This window comes from Folsomia candida, unplaced genomic scaffold (assembly GCF_002217175.1).
Source record: "Folsomia candida strain VU population unplaced genomic scaffold, ASM221717v1 Fcan01_Sc001, whole genome shotgun sequence".
In the NCBI taxonomy this organism is placed as follows: domain Eukaryota; kingdom Metazoa; phylum Arthropoda; class Collembola; order Entomobryomorpha; family Isotomidae; genus Folsomia; species Folsomia candida.
The window spans coordinates 22,061,558-22,078,689 of NW_019091193.1; the positions used below are offsets into that span (position 1 = coordinate 22,061,558).

At 37.6% G+C, this 17,132-nt stretch overlaps 5 protein-coding genes across 8 annotated transcripts; 2 read left to right on the top strand and 3 right to left on the bottom strand.

Annotated features, from left to right (window-relative positions):
• Nucleotides 1–244: 244 nt before the first annotated feature.
• Nucleotides 245–5,085, bottom strand: LOC110844253 (metal transporter CNNM4). Of its 3 annotated transcripts, none has more exons than XM_035846491.1 (18): nucleotides 4,100–5,085; nucleotides 3,961–3,989; nucleotides 3,781–3,883; nucleotides 3,563–3,700; nucleotides 3,393–3,440; nucleotides 3,148–3,294; nucleotides 3,017–3,069; nucleotides 2,769–2,942; nucleotides 2,464–2,635; nucleotides 2,186–2,377; nucleotides 1,958–2,107; nucleotides 1,689–1,820; nucleotides 1,466–1,602; nucleotides 1,230–1,359; nucleotides 946–1,093; nucleotides 838–853; nucleotides 686–745; nucleotides 245–613 (listed from the first exon to the last, which is right to left on the bottom strand). In XM_035846491.1, exons 1-18 carry the CDS (start codon nucleotides 4,593–4,595, stop codon nucleotides 464–466), a joined length of 2,475 nt encoding a protein of 824 aa, XP_035702384.1. In that variant the 5' UTR covers nucleotides 4,596–5,085; the 3' UTR covers nucleotides 245–463. The 3 variants fall into 3 exon arrangements, with proteins under 3 accessions (XP_035702384.1, XP_021946105.1, XP_035702383.1); XM_022090413.2 differs by having other exon boundaries at nucleotides 946–1,171; nucleotides 4,100–5,084; XM_035846490.1 differs by having other exon boundaries at nucleotides 946–1,168; nucleotides 4,100–5,083.
• A 452-nt stretch (nucleotides 5,086–5,537) lies between these two features.
• Nucleotides 5,538–8,152, top strand: LOC110858441 (protein pygopus). Of its 2 annotated transcripts, none has more exons than XM_022107228.2 (6): nucleotides 5,538–6,170; nucleotides 6,270–6,811; nucleotides 6,957–7,019; nucleotides 7,084–7,166; nucleotides 7,240–7,316; nucleotides 7,399–8,152. In XM_022107228.2, the coding sequence occupies exons 2-6, from the start codon at nucleotides 6,278–6,280 to the stop codon at nucleotides 7,440–7,442; spliced, it is 801 nt and encodes a 266-aa protein (XP_021962920.1). In that variant the 5' UTR covers nucleotides 5,538–6,170; nucleotides 6,270–6,277; the 3' UTR covers nucleotides 7,443–8,152. The 2 variants fall into 2 exon arrangements, with proteins under 2 accessions (XP_021962920.1, XP_021962928.1); XM_022107236.2 differs by having other exon boundaries at nucleotides 5,550–6,170; nucleotides 6,270–6,793.
• On the top strand, nucleotides 7,660–15,347 carry LOC110857095 (tRNA modification GTPase GTPBP3, mitochondrial). The gene is made up of 10 exons (XM_022105704.2): nucleotides 7,660–7,796; nucleotides 12,545–12,712; nucleotides 12,797–12,988; nucleotides 13,055–13,114; nucleotides 13,190–13,419; nucleotides 13,513–13,687; nucleotides 13,802–13,843; nucleotides 13,953–14,101; nucleotides 14,161–14,501; nucleotides 14,570–15,347. Exons 2-10 carry the CDS (start codon nucleotides 12,607–12,609, stop codon nucleotides 14,799–14,801), a joined length of 1,527 nt encoding a protein of 508 aa, XP_021961396.1. The 5' UTR covers nucleotides 7,660–7,796; nucleotides 12,545–12,606; the 3' UTR covers nucleotides 14,802–15,347.
• Nucleotides 8,298–12,206, bottom strand: LOC110844263 (tubulin polyglutamylase ttll6). Its single transcript, XM_035855496.1, has 14 exons — nucleotides 11,894–12,206; nucleotides 11,507–11,798; nucleotides 11,349–11,431; nucleotides 11,133–11,270; nucleotides 11,007–11,046; nucleotides 10,790–10,946; nucleotides 10,631–10,721; nucleotides 10,192–10,556; nucleotides 9,944–10,119; nucleotides 9,557–9,867; nucleotides 9,378–9,427; nucleotides 9,101–9,295; nucleotides 8,796–8,948; nucleotides 8,298–8,725 (listed from the first exon to the last, which is right to left on the bottom strand). The coding sequence occupies exons 3-14, from the start codon at nucleotides 11,410–11,412 to the stop codon at nucleotides 8,387–8,389; spliced, it is 2,079 nt and encodes a 692-aa protein (XP_035711389.1). The 5' UTR covers nucleotides 11,413–11,431; nucleotides 11,507–11,798; nucleotides 11,894–12,206; the 3' UTR covers nucleotides 8,298–8,386.
• Nucleotides 14,836–16,670, bottom strand: LOC110857105. Its single transcript, XM_022105712.2, has 3 exons — nucleotides 16,416–16,670; nucleotides 15,372–16,341; nucleotides 14,836–15,260 (listed from the first exon to the last, which is right to left on the bottom strand). The coding sequence occupies exons 1-3, from the start codon at nucleotides 16,506–16,508 to the stop codon at nucleotides 15,118–15,120; spliced, it is 1,206 nt and encodes a 401-aa protein (XP_021961404.2). The 5' UTR covers nucleotides 16,509–16,670; the 3' UTR covers nucleotides 14,836–15,117.
• Between the last annotated feature and the right edge of the window lie 462 nt (nucleotides 16,671–17,132).

Genomic DNA, 17,132 nt, shown 5'->3' on the forward strand with positions numbered 1-17,132 from the left:
TGAAAACACTACCCATTCACAACTTTTTGGCCGACTTTCTCTCTCCGAATCCACTTTTCCTCTCATCTCATCTGCCGGATGATTGATTCTCGTTCACACACAAAAAAGAGAAAATGCTGCTTCATTCACAACCTTTTTGGGATTCTCTTCAATCCGGTATTTACTGATAGAAGAGTGCTCATACTGCTTTAAAAAATATTTGTTTGGCTATGAACAAGTGATGCAGACTAATGCAAACAAGGGATCGAATTTCAAAGCACGATACACTTTATTTTAATACAGCATACACTACGAGTAAAAATTATATACTCAAACAATCTCATTTCGATACGTACTTTTTATATTAGTTAAAAAAATTATTAGTTAAAAATTGGGTACAGCATTCATGTAAATAATTATTTGTTATTTAAAAAACAAGAAATGTGTCATTTGATATAATTACTTACAAGCTAATAAGCTGCAACTACAATCTTGTGTCAGATTCTTTCCCACTGGAATTATGGTTTCCGTGCAAATTGTCACCATCATCAGTGGATAAGTTATTAGCAGCATTTGTTACTTGATTATTGTGACGATTTTGCTGAATTAGTGGTGGAGTCTCATCCTTGTTGTCCTTGAATAATAAAATATTGGTCAGATTATGAAATAATTTCGAGTCTAAAATTTTCAAGCATGTTGATTGTACTTCCGATAATGGAGGCAACTCCTCATCTTTAGCCGTGATACTTTTATTTCCACGAATCAACTGCAAATAATTTACAGCCAGAACGCACATCACATTACCTCAATTATATACGTAAAGACGCATTAAAATCTAAGAAAATAATCGTATTATACCAATCCGATTTGTTCGCTGGAATAGAATAAATACAATTAAAAAGCGAGTTCTGACTATGACTAATTAAAGTTTAGGAGATTTAAATTTTTTAATAATTTTTGTATTACTCAAATTTATGCACCACGTCCTCCGTGGGTTTTGAGCAGTCCTCAGAGCCTACAAATGCCTGTGTCGCCTGTGTCGCAGCCAAGTACATGGCTTGAGATATTTTGAGATAAGTTACGTCACTCGTAGCCTGAACTGTATAGTCTGGGACTGGGATAGCATGCAAAATAGCAACCGTACTTAATGTCATTGTTCGTCCACCCGTTGGTGGGGCGCTTGGCATTTCTACTAACAATAAATTAATAGAGTTTCGCTTAGGCGGAAAAGGACTTACAAATTTTCTTACCATGAGTTGGGTTTAGGCTCTGTGTCCCAAAGTACGTAAATGGTCCACCTTCGAACACCAAGTTTTCCTGGCCAAAGGACGCTTGAACTCTACCTTCCAAAATAAGGACAAAGTAGTCCGCCGGCACCCCCTGCATTATAATATTTTATACATTTATACAAGATTAATTTAGTATTTCCCCAATATTAGTAAATATGTATGTAGAATTTGAATTTATCTGTAAATAAAAATTTCACCTTCTCATAAATGAAAACTGACTCATTCGAAAGCGTCCCATCCCGACATTTCAGTTTTATTTTGAAAAAGACATCACAAGATAAAAGTCGTCGAAGGATATTTGTTGAAATCAACTGCTCGTGAAAAGATGAAATTGCTGTAAATCAGGAAATTTATTACAAATACTTGTGAGCTGAGCAGTGATTTGTCAACCAAGTAATTCTCATGGAATGAGTCACGTACAGGTGCTCAAAAACTGGAAGGTCGCCAACGTTAGCTGAGGAGAAACAATTGTTTGATGAGCATCGCCTTTTCCTCCCACAAATGTTGATGTCTCGTTCAGTGTTCGAGATCTATGTCGATTTCGGTGTATTGCTTAAGGGGGAATTACACAAATCACATATTTATGAATTGAGTTAAAATTAATTATGCAATTATTTATGTATTGCGATGTTGAAGTATTCCTTATGCAAACATTATGCAAGATAATGAACGAAGAAGGAAAATCTCACCACTTTTAATATCCGTCTCATCATTAATTTCTGCTTGAATCAGCTCTTCAATCACGTCCTCGAGAGTGATAACTCCAATAATTTCATAGAATGGGTCCGAGTCCTCACCTTCATGCATTTTTCTAACAAAAGCCATGTGACCCTTGTCCCCTGTTGTGAAAATGAGAATATATTTAGGCCCAACTTTAATAATGCAATTAGGAAAGACAGATAAGCTTAAATTTAAACCTTCTTTAAATTCCTTGAATTGTGCATCAAGAGGTTTCTTTTCATCCACAAAGTTACATTGATATTGATAAAATTCGCACAAAGATTTTATGGGCATTCTGTCATCCGAATCAACAAAAACTAAATCCTTAGTGTACAAAATGGAGACCACATTGTTCCTTTCACCGTCGTAGACAGGAATTCGAGAGAACCCTTTAAAAGTGACACACCGTAATTACGGCGAATCCGGTCGTAAATAAATACTTAATGATGCCATCCGTCATTAACAATATACTAACCACTCTTAATGATCTCATCAATCGTTTCGAAATCCAAAATTGCGTTCAGGGGAAGCATGAAAACCTTTTCGAGCTTTGTCATTGCATCAGCGCAACTGCATTTGTGCAACTTTAAGACGCCTTCAATCACATTTACTTCGTCCGATTTCAAGTCGTTGTAGTGCTCTGTGACCTATGTCATGCATTTATGTACATAAATATGTATGCACAATTTAAAATAATACTGTCTTCACAATTGTAAACCTGGCAAATGTTGTTACGTAATGCAATGATTATAGATAAAAATATATTTATAGAGCTTTCACCCGAATCAACTCTCTCAATCTCTCCCGATTGTAGACGTTTCCAATCTCTTTTCCCAAAATTTTGTTGAGTATGAAGCTCACTGGATAAGATAAGGGTGAGGTGATGACCATGGTAATTTTTGTCAGCCAAATCGTGTATGCCCCCACAGCTAATCCAAAGCGGGCACAAATTGCCTGAATAATTTTAAGGTTATGAAATAAGAAAGTAATGCCCAAACTTAAGCTTGAAACATTTTCGGGAATGTCACCTGAGGTATAATCTCCCCAAATATAACGATAGCCAGAGTTGCACCAATAACAGCTAAATATTAATTAGATGTGATGGATAATACTGAAATCAACTTCAATATTTGGATTCAATAACGCATTAAGTGCTAACCGATTAATCCAGAGGTTAAGTCGTCTAATAAAATGGTAAGAGAATTGTTTACTATAACATTTCCAAGCAGAAGTGAGCATAATAAGTAGTTTCCCATTTTTCGAAGTGGTTGGATTTTCTTGGCGTAACGTTTCTCCTTTTCAGTTCCTAAAGTAGCAAGCAGGATATAAATGCTATCCATTTTTCGAACGCATCCTTTGGACTTTAGTATGCATAAGCATTTACATGCATATGTACTTTCATACCCGTATTTTGAATGATTTTGAGATCAGTCCTATCCAATGCCATGAGACCTTTACATAAATAGTCAAAAATAAAATTACGCACTAATAAATAACACGTCACAGCCATCACCAAAATATTAAAGTAATTTGCAATGCATATGTATTCAAACAAAGAATTCAATTTTATATACCTAAATTTAGTCCAGAAAAGATTCCCGATAGAGCAAGAAGAATCACGAGGAGACAAATGTGTGCCCAAAGGGGCAGCCACTTTTCATATGACATGAAAGTGATCCACTTGTCGTTGCCTTGATGGACCCACGGCATATCTGAATATGCATACAAATCGACATAGATTTGTATTCTACAGCTAAATAAGTACTTTATAAATGCCACATGGAATTTTTACCGTAATCCTGTTCTTTCGTGCAGACATAATATTCTGATTCTCCCACATCAAATGGTGGCAATTGAATGTAGGCATAGGCAGAGTTTTCACTGGATTCTGTTAGCTGTAAAAGAAATTATAACAAACCATTAGAAAAATTATGACTATTATTTCAAGTGTCACAAGAAAAAAACGTCTTACACCAAAACTTTTTGTAGATGGAAGATCGTCTGAAAATAGTTGGCAAATAAAACTTGTTATTTATTTGAATAGTAAATAACGCATAAGGGAAAGAAAAGTGTAAAATTAGATAATTATCCAAATATGCAGCGTGTATTACCACAGTCAGAACCCTTGGGGCGCATCTCTGTTACAAATCTAATTATTGTGTTTTTAGTAAAACCGGCTCCAAAAAAACGGATAAGCGCAGGTTTGTCTGCCAGTATCACTGATGCACCATTGTCGTACGTCACAGGTTTCGAAGAATCCTCAACTCTGAAACCATGAATGCTAGCGGTGGCCATGTCATTCGATGTCCCCGTTTTCGAAATTTTTGAAATCGTTGTCTCAGACAAATGCACCATGATTTTTTCCACTTCCAAGACCATCCCAGTCTTCTCGGAATGCACTTGACCCTTGTCATCATTAGAATAAGATGTTTCCTGACCCCTTGTGTCCTGAATTCCAAATGCCCGTCCATCATCTCCCCTCTTGGTGAATGCAGCAGCGTTTGCTCCCCAGATTATGGAAACTGGAGACACTACCAGCACAACTAAATTCCATGATAGCAGCGATGACAGTTGCCGTTTTCGCGATAATTTGTGTAAGTTCGTCATGCTTCTTATTGTGGCTTTTTCCAAGTAAACTAATCAAGTCTTGTCAGCTAAAATAGGAGACGGCGTTACAACCGTCGTCGAAGTGGGAGGGGAATAGAATAATGCTCATTTCGACTCAGGGTAAAAGTCTGTCTGTTGGCATTTATTCATTAACTCTTGGCTATATATAAAATAATTCACTAGTTTATATATTAACAGTTTTCAACTTTAGAAACTCTTCTGCGTCGAAATCCAGCTCAGTTTAGTTATGACTAGCATTCTTTTGCCCACTTCTTAGTACTTCTCAAATTTCTATATAACTCGACACCTGCATTGTGATTATTTATCATGAATCAATGAGATCAGGGGAAATATTAAGACGAATTTGAGACGGGGTCCATATACCAACGAACGAACCAACTACCACACTATAAAATGACTTATCTTTTTTACGAGCACCATTTGAGTGCACTGTTGTTGTGGCTTTGATGCTTAATAACAATTATCATGAAAACATTTGCATTCCCACGAAAGGGAGACTCTGGGTGACAAGAATTATTACTGATGGCCATGTTATGGGTAATAAAGAGTAAACGAATTCAGCATGGATATGAATACATAGTCAAACATTTTGCATTAACAAAAAGCTTATCTGATAAAATCTTGAAACAAAAGCAGATGATGTCGATGAGTAATCCAAAGCTGAGTTTAGTTAATCGTTCTGTAAACATAAAATAATTTGTGCCTCAGATTTTACATATTTCGCCATAACGCAATAATAAATAATGTTAACTAATAATCACACTTGTTTGGTCTTCTTCAAATGCAAAATGAACCAATGCACTACAGCTTTGCATTCAGCACTACGATGAGATTTTATCAGGCTGGTCCAGAGTAGTTGTGTGGTAAGTAGAAAGTAGTAATAATTAGTGGTGTACGCACATCCATGAATATTATTTACGTACGTACATGCATACATGCATAACTCGATTTCGCATCGAATCGATGCAATGCCTTTCATCGCTTCGACGAAAGACATTCGAAGCATCGAATTCATGTTTCTTAAGTGTAACCTAATAACAAACCACTCCATAATTTTGAAGATTATAGTGTACGTGCAGACTTTGAGAAATAAATTAATGGGCCTGGAATTTGATACTTATAATGGACGTTCGTTGGTACTTTTCGGGTGATGTGATGGTCTAGATTAGATGATAATGTGATTCTCTTGTGGTTGAGAGTCTCAACTTGAGACTGAGACTATTTTCCAACGTCGTAATTTACATAAACATTGGTGTTTCGGTTTGGTATGTGGGCAGATTGAGATTTCGAGACAAATCAGAAGTGGGTACACTCAAGCCTTCTCTTCGCTTCGGGCTAACATAGGCAACAGCAAAATAAACAAACCTTTATTGCAGCAGTTCCTATTCAATATTATGTATTTTTGATTCAATTTTCAATTTGAGAATTAGAACCTTCTCCCATTATTTATTACTATTCAATAGTAGAAGATTGGGTTGAACTAACAGTTGTTAGTTGTACACATTTTTGGTTAGGATTTGGTACAATAAGTGGTTGCAATTGCACCGAAAAAAGGTAAGATGAAAACGAGCTATTCAAAGCCAAAATTTATGTTCAAAGCCTGAAAAAAATGAAACTAAAAGTTGTTGATTAATGCCCTTCTTTTCTTCCTAGATATCCAAATGAAGATGAAATCAAGAGGTGGGAATGGCGACTTCAAGTCCCCAGCACCTGATAGTCCCACCGCCAAGAAAAAGCGCCGAACGTCAACCGCACCCTCGACCTTGCCATGTAACCCTGCCATGCAGTCTTCTCCAATGCCAGAAATGATTCCACCAGCGCCCTTGGGATATGGGGACACCATCATCGCCTCAAACCCATTTGATGACATGCCATCACAATCACATCCTTCGGGGGGACCGCCAATGGGAATGGGACCTCGAGGTCCTCCTCCAGGAGGATTTCATCCTGGTGGCCCACCAATGCAACACGGTCCTCAAGGAGGTCCTCAGGGTGGTGGTGGAATGGGACCTGGACCGGGTGGAATGGGATCAGGACCACCGGGAATGGGAGGACCTCAAGGAATGATGAGAATGAGCTGTCCACCTGGTCAAGGGGGGCCACCAAATATGGGACCAGGGGGACAAATGCCTCCAAATTGGAATGGGCCCTCGAAACCACCCATTCAGAGTGGAAAAGTAAGGATGTTTGATTTAGTAAGGACTCGTTTGTTTTGTTCTGTGTGATATATATGGGACAATTTGCTTTCTACGAATTATAGCAGACCATTAAAAATCTAAATGAATTTGACTATGATTAATTTTTCTAACGTATTTTTCAATAATGCATATTCTTATTCAGATGTACCCTCCAGACCAACCCATGATTTTTAATCCGCAGAATCCGAATGCTCCTCCGATCTATGTAAGGGATGAGGCGTTTTATTTTTCTAACCTGGAAATTAATTATGTTTTAAATTGCATTTTAGCCGTGCGGATTATGTCATCGAGAAGTCCATGACAATGATCAAGCAATACCGTGTGAAAGTGGATGCCACTTTTGGTATCATAGGTTCGTTTCATACAAAGTTTGTACTTGACAGATTTCATGAAAGTCAATTTACATTGATAATTTTGATTTATAGAGTTTGTACGGGTCTCACCGAAGCAGCATTTTATTATCTAAACCACGAGGTTTACGCCGAATGGGTTTGTGATACCTGTACGTTATCATACTCTATCGTAAATTACTTATACAAAGTTTTGTCGCTAAGAATCTTGCTCACTGATCTTTATATACGCAGGCCTATCAAACAAGAACATTCCCCTCGTCAAATTCAAGCCATAGTACTTCCGTTACTAGCCAGAAGTACACGCAATATGAAGATTGAAAGTTTATCGAATTTATTTCGAAATTATCTCCTCAAGCGACTAAATACTGCGACAATTTTAAGCTCACAACGACAAGTTTCAACTATATTTCAATTTTATGGTTGCAAAACAACCGAAGTGTCTCATTTTCAAATCTAAATTAACCAAAACAAAACTGCAATTAGATACTTAAGACTTTATGTTAGATCGAAGATTTTAGTACTTTTGTGTCTTCCTTAACATTGTTACTTTCAATCATCATTTTAATTCAACCTTGTTTTTGAGCCATCTTTAACCAAACAAGTGGGATATCCGGCGTTCTTACTTAGTGGTGAGGATCTTATTTTACATACGTTGCAAGATATTTATACTAACACTAAATAGGATTTTAAAGTTCATCATTTTTTATTTGGATATATTTAAAAGTCTGCTGTTGTATGCAGCCTGTAAAATCTGGTATATAAGTGTACATTTGAAACATGTGTATAGTGAATTTGCATACAGAACTATGGGAAAGCGTATTTCACTAGTGTAGTATTCTAATTACGGAAAAACTAACCTCAGATCGGATCATCTAACTAAGATATTCATTTAATTAAAGTATGTACAGACAGACTAACCTGAATGTTAAATCTAATTATTTATTATTTCTGTTGTATGTAATAAACCAAAAAATTTTACTTCGTATAATATTAATCGTCATCTAAAAATTCATTATGTTATTTAAAAAAATGTATTATCAGCCAATGTCAAGATCATTATTGCAATTTATATTTCACCACTGAATGCACCCAGTTTAAATATCGGATTTAAGTATCAGTGCACAATGTGACCTCAGATACACTTTTAACATAATAATTTAGAATTTGGACAAATTCATCTTTGTTATCCGTCAATTGTCACGTCATACTAGAGTATCTATCAAAGTCTATATGAATGGCTTGTCGTAGCTCTCTCCCGTCTAATAAAATTTCCAAAATTGTGAGCCATGGCTTGAGTATTTCCTTGAGTTCTTGCAGTAAAGTTATTCGAATGACTGTTGTCATTCAGATTTGAAGATCCTGAGGTATCCACAGAAAATTGGTTAAGTTTCATGTAAAATTTTGGAGGAATTGTGGAATTAGAATGAGGTCGACTGGATGAGTTATTAAACCCGGTGACGAGACCCCCAGTGTTGGGTAGGACAAATCCATGCTTTCTACGGAATTCATCATGCTCCATCTTCTTAAGGCCGCCCACTTTGCATAGTAATTGATATGCCTGCTCAGTTGCAAGAACAGATTTCATTATAGAGTGTGATGAAATCGAAATAAAATAAGTAACTTCTAACTTGTAATTCAATCCCCAAACTACGGATGAGTAATCCACGCTGAATTAGTCCCCGCACACGGTCACACTCATCCTTGGAGACAATGTGAGACAGGGTAAACCCACGATGGGACGACCCGTTGGAGGGGTTTGTAGGCAAAAATGAGCTGTGCACCTAAATTAATTAATTTCACAATAATTTATAATAGTTGCGCAATATCGTTACTCAGCTCATAGATAGTAAACGCATTTGCTTAATGATTTCACACGCAGCAATTTTTTAAATAATATAAATGACATTAAATACCAGAATAATTTTAGACATACTGGTTTAGTGTTGCTGTTCGACTTTTTCATAGGCTCGTATCCACCACTTTTCCCTGACGACTCTGGTCGAACTTTCTCCTTGGAATGACTCTCTTTGACCTGGTTAACAATTATGCCAGCCGAGGACGACGTTATTGTTGTGACGTTGCTTCCAATACTTCCGACTCGTTTTTGTTCTTCTATCTGTTTTTTCACCTAAAGAGAACGAACAAGTGGGCCTTTTACACTATGTATATCCACAATAATGAATTATTATTAAGTATTAAGGCATACATACGTTATATTCCTCAATTTTCTGTTTGGTTAAAGAAGCTCTGGCTTGTGAGGCTGGAATTTGATCATAAGTATTTTGAAAACATCGATAGGAGAAGATAAGGGAGGGAATTACATCGCATTTAAGGATTAAATTGTATAAAATATTTAGCTTAAATAACTTATATCATCCCAAATGTGTACCTGCAGTGTCTTGATACAGTGAGACTTGATTCTGGGCCAAAAATTTATCATATTTAGCTGAGTCGTCCGTAGGATAGACAAGCCTGTAGCGGCCACAGTTATCCAATTCCCATTGAAATGCAAGTTCATCGTAGTCCTCCTTTCTCCGTTCCTTCTTGTCCTTCGCAGTTTGTTCGGAGGATTCGTCCTTCTTTCCTCCTCGTCCTGGATGAGGAAATCGGGTAGAAGTTGGCGTCGCGGTAGTGGTGCTGCTATTGTTACCACCCTTCTTGGTCACCTCTTTCTTGACAACTTCCTTCTTTGTACCGGCACTATGAGAAAAGATACCTAGTTAAATAATCCAACCATAGTAGAAATATTTTCAAAAAATATATATTATATATGCACTTTGCTTCGCTTAACATGTTGGTTATTCTCTGTTGTACTCGGCGTCTGTCTTCCCGTTCAATCATCCCACGGTCAAGAACTTTAAAGTTGAGCATAGCGAATGTGTCCTTGAGCAACGACTCTTTTATTTCCCTATCCAGAGCTGTATCCGTGTGGAAGCTGGGCGAGTGGTTTACCTACAAAGATGTGTACATAGTAAATTAGTTAATGGTACATATTTGCAATTGATTTGTTTCGGTATTGTTCACCTCAATAACGAAAGGCTTCAGTTTATGGTCAATCAGAACATCAAAGCCGAGGATTTCAAAACAAGCACTGCAAATGTCATGATGGGGGAAGCAAGTTCGGTAGTGATGTTTGAGAGTGGGTTGTGCAGACAATATAGTTTTTATTATAACGTCGTTGATTTCCTTCTCCAGAGTTTCCACATCATAGCCACGTTGAGCCAGCCAATTCATTACGTTGGTTAATTTTCTTTTTGTCCCCGTGTCCTCATCAACGACAAAATCTCTGCTAAACTTGTTGACAGCATAGTTGGTGAGGTGCATATAAGAGTTTTCTGTGTTGTTGTGAGTTGGGAGTCGATATTTCGCAGTGGCAAAACGGGCTAGGCCTATGAAATTATTGCATTCAATTTAACCATCTTGCTGTGCAAAAATTCCATGTAGACATACTTTGCTTGCTTACCCTCTTCAAATACCCAAATTCGTAAAGGATCGCATGATGTAATGAGAACGTAGATTCGCAAATCAAACTTGAGATGATCAATTAAAAATGGCTGCACAGAATTAAATATAATAATTTTTAAAATGTAAATTATGACGTGAATCATTGGTTGTGATGAACCTTTTGAATATAAATTTGACAAACGATTCTGCCCAAGGGATTCACATCTTTGATATTCTTGACGAGAAATATACCTCGACCTTGACATCCCATGTCGGGCTTGCAAATGTACGTCTTTCCACGCCGCGATGATGAGTATGCTTGGAGCTCATTATTACTAAAAATTGTATTCCATTATTATTATTACATGCAAATATTTTGACGGAGGACTTCTTACTCGGCAGGGAGGCACCAAGTCATGGGATAAATGTTGTACTCTATGTGACATACAAATAATTGGATTTGGATTGAGGTTAGGTGCCACAGATTATCATGGTTGGTTAAACGTATGACAAGCAAATACCTTCTGGAAACACTCGTTTCATTCTGTTTAGATTTCGAGCGAGGAGGTCTTTACGACAAATTTCATTCATTCCAGGAAAATGGTTGACGATTTGAAATCTCCTCATTTCTACCGCACGTTCAAGGGACACGCTGTAGTCTGTGCGTACCAGCCAAATGAACAACAAGGAATGAGACATAATGTATTATGGAAAATAGATAGCCACTTGTCCATTACCAGTCCAATACACGTTCCAAGCAGTGTCTTCTGGAACTTCCACCAACTCGTACCGTTTGCTCATGGACTTGACCAACTCATACCTAATAAAGTGTGGAACTTTGCAACGCTTATGTACCATTTCATGCAATTTCAATTCAATAATTTCAAATGCGTACCGACAGTGTGTTAAACAAATAGTAAGAGGTCTCTTTTTTCTCCTCTTTTTCCCATGACCGTGAGGTTTCTCATCTTTATCATTCCCCTGATCTCCACCGCCAACGCTTTTTCCTAATTTATTGTTATTCTTATCCCGAATGAATATCTTCTTATTGGAAGCTTGATGATCACCGGACACTCTGCCAGTTGATTTTCCAGAGATAGTGGTTGTTATTTGGGGCGATTTTCCCTTGGTGGTTGTTGGTTGTGGAGCTGCCAGTTCTGCCCGTGAAGACTCATCGTCATCCGTTCCTTGATAGTAATTAAATAACCTATTTTAGCACTAACAAGGAACTACTAAATACTAAGGTTTATTATTATATCAACTGCGATACATGAAAACGTACCATCTTCGTCAGAGTCTGAATTTGACGAGGTGCTGCTTTCGGAGGAAGAATCTGTGGTGTCCTCCTCGGAAGTAGAGTCGCCCTCGTCCTCCTCGTCGTTGTCCCCAGTGGAAGAGAAGGAGGACGACGTTTCCTCGTTACTCGTCTCACTTTCGGACGACTCTGTCTCTGTTTCTTCCTTTCGCAGGATGCGTTTGGTTTGCGTCACTGACACATTTCGTCCTGCAATGGGTCCCTTGTCTTGCTGTGATACTTTCCCTGTATGTCACAAATATTTAGCATTTTATTCCACTGCAATATATGCTATTTGGTTCATAATTGCTGTCCATCTGGAGGATTTACCCTTTCCAAGTAGTACCATTCTTTAGTTTAATACAGTAGGTTGCTTGTGTGCTACCCTCCCCCGTGCCTGTTCCCCTATGACGACTGACCAGTACGATAGAATAAAATTGTGTAGGATAGAATGATCAAAACTTGAAATAAATGATTTCTATGTCGTCTTAAAATATGTCTTGGATAAATATGGCTTCTTTTATGTTGTTGTATTGAATTTCATGCAAAAATATAAAGATGTACAAAAGTTATTGCAGTTTTACAGTGTGTGTCTATTAGCGAATTATTATGACTCATGAATTTGTATTTTCCTTACAGGTACCCTCATAGCAACTAAATCATTAACTAATATGAAAGTTGATAAAACGAACTAAGTAGTCATGAGACCCCTAATCAACTTGTGTCGCCGACTGTATTGCAAGCACATGCCCACTTCTGCTGGCTTTCATGAAGAATGTAATGCGACTATTTATGCCGTGGCGACAGGTTGCATACATATTAGAAACAAATTCTTGAATATATCATGCTTCTACGACGAAAGATGATGATAATGAATATGTATTTGCACAGGAGGTGTTCGCAGTGCTTTAAGCGTCATTCGGGTTTCTGGACCAAACTCATCTCTAGTTGTTAAGAACCTTGGGCGCTATTCAGGTCGTGACACACACAAGTTCCCAAAACCAAGATTTGCCACCTTGAGAAAACTATACGATCCAAATACTGGATCACTTTTGGATCATGGAATCTTGTTGTGGTTTCCGGGTATTATTAATATGAAAACCTGCTGCATGTGCACAATGTATTTTTCTAAATTTGTAATTTTTGCAGGGCCCCACAGTTACACAGGGGAAGATTGTTGCGAATTCCACATTCACGGGTCTGTCTCAGGTAATACACAAAGTCAAGTTTACCCAGTGGTTAGAAATTAAATTTTCATTGGATAAAGTTTTGACCCTTAATTAGTAATTACCGGAGTACTGAAGGCTATCGGATCTATTGCTGGTTGTCATCCAGCCGAAGCTGGAGAGTTCACTAAACGCGCATTCCTCAACGGCAAGTTAGATTTAACGGAAGTGGACGGATTAGCGGATCTCATAGCGGCCGAAACAGAATTCCAACGAGTCCAAGCATTAAAGCAGATGGGTGGAGGACTGAGTCGAATGTATCACAATTGGAGAGATCGACTAGCCAAGGTACGTACGTGTTCTTTTTAAAGATTTGTGATTTTTACGCCATGCATCAGTTTCTACTGCATATTATGAGTAAATTGCTGATTAATATTTTAGTGTCTCGCAAATTCGGAAGCTTTCATTGATTTTGGAGAAGATGAAAACATTGAGTCGGACGTGCTCCAAAATGTAGCTAAGGAAGTGACGTTACTAGTCCAAGAAATTTCTAATCATCTTCAAGATCAAAAAAAGGGACAGCGCTTGCGTGATGGAGCGCGTGTAGCTATTATAGGTTAGCGACTTATTTTACTTTCGCTAAAAGGACAAATACATGCCTTTTGTTAATTACCAAGTATAAACTAGACTTTATAAAATTGATTGGATGACCCATGGTTTTGAATTCCAGGTCGACCTAACGTTGGAAAGAGCACATTGCTCAACAAATTATGTGAGTGAGATTGGATTTATGTATCGCGTCATACACAAGACGATTAAAAATTACTCTTATCCTTTGAGGCATCAAACTTCAAAGTGTACAAAGTATTTTACATTAAAAGGTGGGCGTGATGCTGCAATTGTCTCCAATATTCCTGGAACTACTCGAGATGTAATAGAGACTTGCATGAATATTCACGGTTTTCCTGTAATATTTGCTGACACAGCCGGGATTCGTCATTCTACAACCGATTCCATTGAGAACGAAGGGGTAATACACATTATATTATCCCGTTATTGTACCAATTAACTTATGTATGTGCATCTTAGATGAAACGCTCATTAAAGGAAATTGAAACGGCGGATCTAATCCTCCTCTTAACCGACACATCCAATTCTCAACTGCAATTGAATCTTCAAAGTTGTTCCCTCAAAGAACAATTATTACACGATTTACTCTCACCCAGTTTCACCAGTGAAGATCCCAAAAATGTACGCTTGGAACTGTTGGTACCAAAGACAATTCTCATTGTCAACAAGATTGACCTCATTCAATCCTCGGAGAAAATAAATAACCAACCCTTTGCGAATGCCGACTGCCAAATTTCATGCAAAACAGATAATGGAGTTGACCAAATGCACCAACTCATTCGGAAAAGGATTATGGAAATGTAGAAATGAGACATTGACAAGTTTACATAATATAATTATTTGCACTACAATTTCCTATTATTTTCAGATGTGGTGACCCAAATACAGATCCACCTCACGTGACTCAGGAAAGGTATAGAGTTGAGTTGAATCACTGCCTCCAAAATCTTATAGAATTTTTGGAGTTTAAAGAATCCGACCTTGCGCTTAGGACACAATATTTAAAACAAAGCATCAACGCTGTGGGTAGAATCACCGGGCATGTAGGAACTGAACAAATTCTTGATATAATTTTCAGAGATTTTTGTATAGGAAAGTAGCATCATTCATACATTAGTTTACTATTGAGAATTATTCCCTACATTGTACACACGGTAGACGTATTTTATTATAAGATACACCTACTGATATAGTAAAACAACATATTAATAACAAAATAAACACTTGGCTTGGGGAGTAGAAGAAAATTCCGATGTTGAGAAAACATCTACTTGATCCGAATAGCGTTTCGAGATCACCATTCGGCACCTAACAAAGTTTTTGAACATAATTTGAAAATTGATTTCTTTCAATCCGCGCCTCGTGAATCAGGAACAGCTCCCAGAATTGATTGCGGATTCGACTAAATATGCATCATCATAATGCGTATGCGAAAAATCCAGGATTCCCATGGCCGTGGTGGTGATATCCATACGAAATACCTCCATTGTTTAGTTGGGTATTTGTGTCTGCTGTATGGCTTGGAAATTGTCTGTCCACCACCGCGTTAAACCCATAAACTGAAATTATGTCGATGTAATAACTTTATAAGGTTATACGTTTTATACAATAAATATGTAAATAAATAAGCCACACTTGCATGCGTATTTGAATACGTGTATTTGTATTACCTGGATCACTCGTGTATGAAACTGTTCTCAGCAATCCATCCGGGTCCATTAAAGCGTATCTGCCATGCACCACATTCCCATTTCTGAATTCTGTATGACCATGATTTGTCCCAGATATCGAGTCATGAACTCGATACGCAAAGTTGTATTGGGGGAGTGAAAGTGGCGACGGAGGTTTCAGACTCGATGGTGTAACAACGTCTACGCTTTCGTCACTTTTGGCTACAGATGGTCGAACGTCAATATTCTGGGGGTTCAAGACGAGAGAAGCATGATGTTGCTGCTGATAATAACTCTGAAATTGTGGCTGTGCTTGGGTGAAATACTGATAATTTAGAATTGGATTGGTCGGAAAGTATTGTACAGTCGGTGTTGGAGGGAGCACTTCCGGTCCATGCAAAACTTTCTCCTGAATTTCAACCATACGCATGGGTTCAAACTGCATCGTGCTATGAGTGACGTCAACTTGATTCTCCACATTCAGATCCACGTGGTGTGGAACAAATTCTTGAAGTCTGAGAGACGCCGAAGGTGCCCTATTCTTATTATTTTCCTCAAAAAGGGAAATTGTAACTCTTACTGGTTTCTTATCCGCAATTGTGGATTTACTAGAAATCAGTTTTGAAAACCGAATAGGTTTCTTAAGCCCATCCACATTATGCCGTTCAGGTTCTTCAGATTCAGCAGTGTATGTTGTGATTTTAACGAGTGTGGGTTTTTTGTCCCCATAATTGGCTTCCCGTGATCGAAGTATTCCTTCTTCTTTGATCGCCTCTTTTGCATTACTAAGTGTTTCTACTTTAGCTCGACGTATAGAAAAAATTTTGGGATCGCCCGTTAATTTTTTTGTAATATTTGGTTTTGTTTTTGTTGATAAAATGGGTTGTTGGGATGAATTTGATGGATCCACGCCACCAACTTGTAGGAAAGTAACAATGGTACTCCACAAGCAGAGCAATAATTTCAGCTTCTATGTATTTAAAAGGATTTTAGTTTAAGGCTTAAGGGGTAAAAAATAATTATGTATAACAAAAAAAAACTTGCCATGTTTAATCCAAAGGTCGATAATGCTTTATGTATGCTGACGATGTGGACATGAATAAAACACTGAGACCCTCGCAGTGAAAAGTAATACATTTATAACTTTTTTACCTTAAGAATCTGTTTAACCCAATGCATATTACACATTGAAATATGTAAAATGATGATACAAATTTAGCTTTAGTTCCCGTATTGCATAACTTTATCTAATCCATCTATTTATGTCGTACATATGTTGACATGTGCATAAGTACATGTGCATAAGTGTCTGGTGGTGGGTGACATAAATGAAAGGATATTAATTAGTGGAGTTGTTGGTCTTAAAGATTTGTATCTTGCCTAATTTATTATCAGGAATGCGTGTGCATAATAAACCAAGTGACCAAGCCCATCAAAGAATATGTGATCTGCATTTCATTAATTGCTCTACTTTATTTATTCCTCACAGTCTCAGACACAAGTTGCAAGTCCGACGACTAATGATGAGCATTGTGGGTGCGGGTGGGGTACAATTAAGTCATTGCCTCTAAATACAATCAAAGCAAATATACGTACGTGCCGTTGCATGTGCAATGGTAAGTTGTTTGTTGTGTCTCCAATTGTTGTGCATTGGTGTCTACACATGCATGCATACGCGTGTGGTTGAATACTTTGTATGTAATGTTGACCGACAATCAAATCTGTCACAGTAATGAATCATGTTCAGAGTGATTGATCAGA